This window comes from Aotus nancymaae, unplaced genomic scaffold (genome assembly GCF_030222135.1).
Source record: "Aotus nancymaae isolate 86718 unplaced genomic scaffold, 86718_ANA_hifiasm-v0.15.2.pri h1tg000108l, whole genome shotgun sequence".
NCBI lineage: Eukaryota > Metazoa > Chordata > Mammalia > Primates > Aotidae > Aotus > Aotus nancymaae.
This window is the reverse complement of record NW_026988523.1, coordinates 32,515,890-32,524,652: the sequence shown is the minus strand read 5'-3', so window position 1 is coordinate 32,524,652 and position 8,763 is coordinate 32,515,890. Positions and strand designations below refer to the sequence as shown.

General features: G+C 39.1%; 1 protein-coding gene across 1 annotated transcript; it reads left to right on the top strand.

Moving 5' to 3' along the window:
- The first annotated feature begins 4,651 nt into the window (after positions 1-4,651).
- On the top strand, positions 4,652-4,816 carry LOC110567184 (small proline-rich protein 2E-like). The gene has a single exon (XM_021665889.2). The coding sequence runs from the start codon at positions 4,652-4,654 to the stop codon at positions 4,814-4,816; it is 165 nt and encodes a 54-aa protein (XP_021521564.2).
- The last annotated feature ends 3,947 nt before the right edge of the window (positions 4,817-8,763 follow it).

Sequence of the window (8,763 nt, the reverse complement as noted above, 5' to 3'; positions counted from 1 at the left end):
TTCTTAGATTCAAAACCCATCTTTGATCTTCCAGATCTTGATACTGTGGGCTAATATGGGAATGAGTGATGAATGAAATACGTATTTATTCTTGGGGATCTTCGTCCCAGTGGTCTGGAGACTGTGAAATGTGTTGCTTCTACCTTGTTGGATGGTCCTCTGCTTTCCAGAGGCCCAATTCTGCTTATTTGAGGGTGCAGGGTCAGAGCTTACATATTAAGGAAAAGAGAAGAAGGGGTAGTAATTTTTTTGTTGCTGCTGATATTAGGAACACTTCCTTGGGACCAAGAGACATGACAACAACAACAAAAAGGCTTGTAGAAACCAGGTTTTCATATGAGGTTCTTTCTCAAACAACAAAAGCCCAAGTGATTAAGTTAAATACTCATGTAGGAGAGGCTCATAAACACTCAAATCTTTTTCATCCTCAATGACTAAACACCTTTCATTCGCCTCTACCATAACCAGGAAGAAAATTACAGGTGCAGGAGCCTCCCTGGTACAAGGCAGGGCAGAAAACCAGTTCTCCTCAAGGCTGTCCATGGAAAATCTCTGCCCAGACACAGGTTAGGAATGATTCTCTGGACCTGCCCTATCAACCCACCCAGTATGTAGGTGCAAGGAAAGAGACCAGGCAGGAAAGGAGCTAAAAATTATGTCATGCGAGGCACTGGGGATGCCTTACGGGAAAGAGAAGGCTTGGGTGAGTAAGAGCATTAACTGCACCATCCAAACAGCTGAGCCTTGATTAAAAAGCAGAATTGGTGCCTGTGAAGTTTACGGCCAGAGGTTCAGCCTGATTCCACCACAGTACAAGAAAGGTAATTCTGAGTTGACTCCAAGTCTGTCATTGCTATTGGTGGGGCCATGAAGCCTGCGCCTCACAGTCACAGAGGCCCTCAAAGTGAGATTTTAGTTTCTCATCTTCAAAGAAGGTTTTATGCACAATCACAAAGACACATCAGCAGAACTGAAAGAAGACGTTGCTTATCACCTGTTGTAGAACTCTGATTTCCCTCCAAAGCTACACTTTCAGGACTCTGTTATGTATTATCTTGTCTTAGGCTTTTTGTTATTTCTGCCACTTCCCCACCAGAACACATGCTGAGTTTGTCATAATCTAAGTGTGGCAGAGTTGTTATGAAGTCAGTGATCTACTCTGGGTTTCAGTTTCATGTTCTGCAGTAGGATTCCTCTTTTATGTTTTTTACTTAAAATATCCTTTTTATTGTACTAGTTCAATATCTGTCAATATTTAGAATCTCCCTATATTTTGATCAATCAATTGATCCATCCATCCATCTTTCCATGTTTTTTTTTCTAAATCCTACCTTGAAAGCTGCCTGGGTACAAACGTTCTGGATCTGATTTTCAGACTCAATGGGAGTCTATCTCCTGCCAGGTAGAACCATCTCATTCATCATCTTCTTCTAGTTGCTCCTGTTCTCAGAGGACCTAAGTTACTTCTATCTTGGATCAACTTAAAGGATGAAAACAAAAAGAATTTCCCAAAAGTTTTCAACAGGGAGAGGTGAGAAGCGTGTAGAAGTTATTCTGCCACTTTCCATCTCTAGCCTGAGGGAAGTTTTAGGTTCCTTAAACATACAGCCAGTACTCCATATCTGTGGGTTCCACGTTTTTCACATTTGTGGATTCAACCAACTGTGGGTCAAACGTATTCAGAAAAAAAAATTCCACAAAACTTCGAAAAGCAAACTTGAATTTGCAGTGTGTAAAGTTCTATGTTGAACCCACTCCACAGAAATGAAATGATGCTTAGGAATTGTATTAGGTATTATAAGTAATCTAGAGATGATTTGAAGTATACCAGAGGATGTATATAGGATATATACAAACATTATCTGATTTTATGTAAGGTACTTGAGCATCTGTGGATTTTGGTATCTATGGGAGGGTTTTGGAACCAATCTCCCATGGATACTGAGGGATGATTGTATTTGGTATCCAAGTTATTGTAAAATAACAAAGCCACTTACTTCCTTCTCCCCTCCCCTCTTCAGACTGCTCTCTTGAGCTTCTGCCCACCCAGCATTGGATTAGAGATTTTGGACTAAATGACTATCCCCAGGGATACTTGGTGGGCAAAACTTCCAGATGCATCCACTTTTGGCCTTTCTTGTATCTCTCTTCCTTATTCATTGCTGAATCAAGAATAACACAAAAGTTCAAAAGTTTTTTCTTTCCTGTCATTTTTATGTAGCAATGATTTATACTTAATAATACCCTAGAAAATTATGGAGTAAAAGTAGGAGAAATGAACCTAAGGCTATCAGACTGAAAGAGCATAAAGCTAATCTATTTAGATATGTGGAGAGATGATAGATAGATAGATAGATACCCATGGTGTGTGTGTGCACGTGTGTGTGTGTGTGTGTGTGTGTGAAGTATGCCTCTCTCCATGTCTCAGGCCTGGATGTCTTAACTTGGGGAAGCTGTGACTATTGGCTGACCCTCTTCATGTTGTGGCCATTCTTCATGTAGCTGGTCTGTGAAGAACTCTGAATTTCAAGTTCATCACCTCAACTTGTAAAATGACCCTGTCTGAGATGCTGGGGGCACTAGGGCTGCTGCCACTCTGGTGCCTGCACTACTGTGATAAGCAGCCTCTTTGAGTGGGGTGTCTTCAGAATCAGAAGGGGAATCTCAGGGTATGACCCAAACTGTGTTATCTCACACAGTCATCTCATTTAGCAGCAAATTCTCCAATTGTACATGGCAGAAGTCAGACATTTCTCTAAGGATTTGTGTTTTAGATGTGATGTCAGGCTATTGGGGAGTAGTAGAGTAGGTGAATATTGAGTAAAGGCCCTTTACTTTGCCCTCTGAAGTGCTTAGCATGTGTAATAGTCTATGGGGATCATTTGGTGAGAACACCTTTTGTAAACATCTGGCCTCAAGGTCCTGATGTGATGTCTTTATTTCTGTAGCATCCTGGTCAGTAGTGATCTTGCCCCAAAGCTCTTCGTTACTGACAGAAGCAATGGCAGTTCTGGGAACCTAACCTGCTTAACTGAGGGATGTGATGCTGGGTCGATTCAGCACTCCTGCTCTTCCTGGAGCACAGCTGGTGACTGCTCCAATGATTTTGAGTCTTTCCTCTTCCTCTTCCTCATTCTCCTTTTTTCTTCTCCAATTATAAACCACATTCTTGGAAAGCTTCCTGATTATTGGTCCAGATAAGGAAGCTCTAGCAATAACACCTTAAATGTTTAATATATCATGTCTAGAAAACCTCATTGATTGCAGGAAGAATTTACAAAAGAAATGAAAGAAGAATCACTGCACGCATTGACAATATATACGTTGAGTGAACAATGTGTACCAAAATGGACAGATGCAAAGTGTACATTGGAATGTGACTTGATAGTCTAGCAGGTTGTGGGACTAGGGGGCTTATGGAAAAGTCAAAGAAAGAACATGCAAACAAATGTAAAAACACTGAGAACCACCTAAAACCTGTTTGGAAATAGGAAGAACACATACTCAATTATACTTAGCTCGTATTTCTCCCCAGATTTCACACTTTAAGGGCTCTGACCACCTCCACTCTGCAGACCTACTTCTAATTATTTACATATGATAATGTGAGTCTATGCAGCTTGTTCTCTATAGGATGTTTACAGGGAACCCTATAGGTATGGTTCAAATCCATAGATTTTGAATGAATGCTTGTAATTTTGGTTCACGTCTCTCCATTTCCTTAATGTGGTGTCCAAGAGAACATTTTTATAAATAAAAAGACAATAGTATACATCTTTGACGGGGACAAGTATCAAATGTGCTGGGGAGACTGGATCTCATTCTGGAATCTGTCTTGGGTGGGGCAGCAGGCCCTATAAAGAGATCCTCTGCTGCAGGACTCCTAAACTCCCGAGCACCGATCTGCTTTGGAGAACCTGGTGAGTCGGCTTCCTTGAGTTCCTCTGTTCTGTGTGCCCTGAAATGTTGAGTTTAATCTGAATACAGCAAGATTGGTTGATCCAGTCCTATGAATGTTGATTTGATGCTACTTAGTGGATGAAAATTTGGGTTAGAGCACAATGGTGTGCTATTTCAACTTTCTTTTGGTACAGTTAGGTGTTCATATGGACAGAGAAGTTAAGTGGAAAGCTTTGATTGGAAGGAAAAAAAAGAACAAAGTATTTTTCTTTTTGCTCTGCTTTTCTGGTGTCTTTTTCAAAGGTTTATGTCGTAGTAGGTGTGAGAGACTGCAATCCTTCACAAACAACCCTTTGCTCTGTTTCCAAGTGAATCCATTGGGATTTTACAACAGATAATGATGATAGAAATAGCTTGTGAGATTGTCATGGGTATCTGAACTTGTGACTGTCTTTCTTGAAGATGTTATTTTCATAGAAATAACATGATTGGTTCTTTACCACAGAGATTTTTCTTTGGAAAAATTGTGTGAGAAAACACAAGATTTCCCAGGGACAATGAAGCAATTTGCTAAATTGGAAGAGAGAAACCAGGGCGTCTTGAAAAGGAAATTAAGAGTTTAAATAATTTCTTGCAGATTGGAGAAATAATATCCCATGGTATTACATAAGCTTTGGCTTCTCTCTCTGGAGGAGTCCCTTCCCATGAACAGGGTCACATCATTTCTTTCAGATTCTGAGGCTCCAGCAGGATGTCTTACCAACAGCAGCAGTGTAAGCAGCCCTGCCAGCCACCTCCTGTGTGCCCCACGCCAAAGCATCCAGAGCCCTGCCCACCTCAGCAGTGCCAGCAGAAATGTCCTCCTGTGCCACCTTCCCCACCCTGCCAGCCAAAGTGTCCACCCAAGAGCAAGTAACAGCTTCAGGATTCATCAGGCCCATGAAAGGATGAGGATAATTGGCCCACCTAGTTCTGCAGCTCCACCTGCATCTTCTCATCAAAGCCTTCCATGGATGCACAGGGAGCCTCTTTCCCCTTAGCCTGTGATCTGCCTGTGATGATCCCTGACAGCAAAAGGTTTTCTTTCTGAGGCTGTCATACCGCCACCGTCCAGGTGGAGACAGAAAAGGAAGTCCTCAGCTTTCCAGCTCCCAGAGCTTTGGAAGAAAGAGCAGCAGCTCTCTCCCTGGGAACCATCAGAGGATTCTGTTAATGTGTTCTGTGTCTGTCTGTCACCTGGGCATGAGCTTCTCCCACCTGTGCAATTGTCACTTTTCTTTCACTCCCTGAATAAAGTATCTATGCATATATATTTGTGAATGGATCTTTTGTTTCTTTTCAAATGCTTTATTAGCAGTATTATATAATCATTTGGGTTTATTTCCATCTTTCTTTCATCCACAAGCAGCATATCACAATTTGGGTCATACCAAAGATTATTTCTGTATTATTTTAAACCCCTTTTATTTTCCTTAATAGTGTTTGATTGATTTGAGGAACATATTATTCAACTCTCTGAATGTCTACCTCTTTACTGCAAAGTGAGCAAAATAACATTTACTTAATAAACTAGTGTAAGGCATAACATTGAATTACTATGTGAAATTTTGCTGGCCCAATGCCTGACACATAATTACCTGTCATTTAATAGAGGTTTATTTGCAGCAACATATTATCATTGTTTCCACTATTACCACTGCCGTCATCATCATCATCACCTCCTATAGTTGTTCCAGCAAGAGAGTGGCTTGGATGTAACTAATATAGAAAATAAGAAGACTCTCTTTTGTTACTTTTTATTGATTCATAATACTTATGAACACTTTTGGGGTACATGTGATATTTTATTACATGTATCATATGTGTAATGATAAATTCAGGACATTAGGAAATTTAGGACGTTCATCACCTTGAGCATTGATCATTTCTCTCTTTGTTGGAAACATTTAAATTCCTCTCTTCTAGCTATTTTGAAAAATACAATATGTTGTTGTGAACTGTAGTCACCCTACTCAAACAGTTTTTTCTCTTCACAATTTTTCACAATTTTGTCTGTGTTTCTTTGTTTTCCTTTTTGACTTTGTTGGAGTGAACCCACAGCCTATGCACATTCACTATCCTGAAAAGATTCTTACAAGAAGAAGTATCTGATTCCTTCCATCATTTACCATACGTCCTTCTTAATCTCATTAACACTCAGCATACAGGAGTACTTTACGTTACTCATAGCTCTTGAAATTATGCTCCTCAGTATTCTGATCTAACATATAGAGAAAACAGAAGTAGAATTTACAAAGTCTATTCATTTTGGGAAGGTTAGTACAAATGAGGTGTTCAGTTTCTTATAAGGATATAGCCTACAATTTAGGGAAGAAATGTGATATTTAAATGAGCAATTTTTTCATTGTTCTAAACAGCTAACCACATTAACAGCAAACTAAACTGGAGGTAACATTATATATATTTTTTCACATAGAATACTGAATATCTATATGTGCTAATATTTTACAAATGAACAAATCCACATATTGCTATTTCTTGTATTTAGATTTATTTTCTTGTATTAACTGAATTCAGAGGAAAGTCTTAGAAAGCACGAACAACTAGGCACTGATCTAAATTTCTGCTTAGATTAACTCTCATTTTCATCACATAAGAATAAACGTCAGGATCAGCCCATCTTATTATTTCTGCACACTTCACTCAAATCATATATTTGCATTTGATTTGTCCTAAAAATTCCTGGCACACACTTAAAATAAAGATAAAATAAAAGATTTTAAAGGTGAGGCAAATAACCTTCTCACCATGAACAACTCGAACTCGATATTTTGCATCTATCTCTTTGGTTAGCCATGTGTTTCTTTAGTATTTTGAATACTCTCTGTAGCATGTGCTAAGTACTTCGTATGCAGTTTCTGATTTAAAGTTTTTCTCATGACAATTTAGTGGTAGGTACCATTATTATCACTAGGTTCTATTATTTTTATCACCTCTCTAATAATAATAAACTTCTTCAAATTTCATCAAATTATGGCCAATTTTATGATTTCTATCCAGCTGGCTCTTGGATAGTAGACAAACTCATTCCTGTTTTTTTTTTACCCTAGTATGATCTGCCAATTTTGACGAACTATTTTTTTTTCCTTTTGACATGGAGTCTCACTCTGTCACCCAGGCTGGAGTGCAGTGGCATGATCTTGGCTCACTGCAACCTCCATCTCCTGAGTTCAAGGAATTCTCTGCCTCAGCCTCTCGAGTAGCTGGGATTACAGGCACCCACCACTACACCTGACTAATTTTTGTATTTTTAAAAGAGACAGGGTTTCACCATCTTGGCCAGGCTGGTCTTAAACTCCTGACCTCGTGATCCACCCGCTTCGGTCTCCAAAAGTGCTGGGATTACAGGCGTGAGCCACCGCGCCCAGCCTGGTGAACTGTTTCATAGATACATATGGCTATTGGGTGTCTGTGTCTTGTGTACGTATGTCAGTGCTGTGAGGACAAGGATTATTATTGGGGTTTTCTTCAAGAGAGATTTTATAAGGGATGTGATCAAATGTAAAGCTATAACAATAAAAAGTGGTAATTACATCCAGTCCCCCTTTAGTGTCTGACCAAAAATGCTGAAAAGGAAAAAACACCATTATTTCACGAACTGAGGAATGGACAGGCATTTGTCTTGTCAGCTTTTCAAAGTAGAATTTTAAGATTCCTTAGTCAGTAACAAGTAATATTTGGAGAATATTTTGAAAAGTAAAACAAGAGAATAAACATCATCTCTACTTTCACCAGCCATATGTAATCAGATTTCATATACTGTTTCGTGTGTTTTCTATCTTTTAATAAATGTTGATGAAAATGTTGTCATGCTTTATATATGGTTTTAGCACAATTTGAATGTTTTAAATTATATCAAATAATCTTTCAAAACATCCACCTTAATGATCTTCAGAATTCTACCATATGCACGTGCTGTAATTTATCAGATTCAGCATGGAAGGATAATGGAGACTAAGCTTTCATAAAGAAATACAAGCAGAAGGCAGATATGCATGGGAGTTGGCGTTACCATTTCTACGAGCACATCAAGAATATTTTACCATAATTAGACAACATTAAAAAGCTTTGCACAAAGTGAATGGACCACCAGGAAATTATGTTATGTGAAAAAAACAGCAATTCTCAAAAGATTACATGATGTATAGATGCACTCAAATATTCTTAAAATAATAAAATCCTAGAGATGGAAAAAAAGAGTAGTATTTACTAGAGGTAAGCATCTGGGAAACGAGGGGTGGTTATGGCTTTAAGTGGGGAACAGAGGAGCCTTGTGGGAATGGAACAGTTATGCATCTCGATTGTCGTGGCTGTCAGCCAAAGCTACGGATGTGATGTAAATTTCATAGCATTATAAACACACACACACAAATGAGTGAATATATAACCTATAACATTCAAATATACTTTGTGAAATGCAAAAAAATGAAGTGTCTGTTCCTTCATACTTAACGATCCCCTAGAAAATTATGGAGTAGAAGTAATAGGAATGAACTTAAGGTGATCAGACTCTTAGAGAACATAATGCTAAGCTCTTTAGACATGCAGATAGATGTTAGATAGATAAAGACCCATGGTGTGTATGTGTGTCTGTGTGTGTGTGTCTGTGTGCATGTGTCTGTGTGTGTGGTGTGTATGTGTGTGTCTGTGTATGTGTGCATGTGTGTGTGTGTGGTGTGTATGTGTGTGTCTGTGTATGTGTGCGTGTGTGGGGTGTGTGTCTGTGTGTGTGTCTCTGTGTGTGTCTGTGTGTGTGTATGTGTGCATGTGTGTGTGGGGTGTGTGTGTCTGTGTGTATGTGTC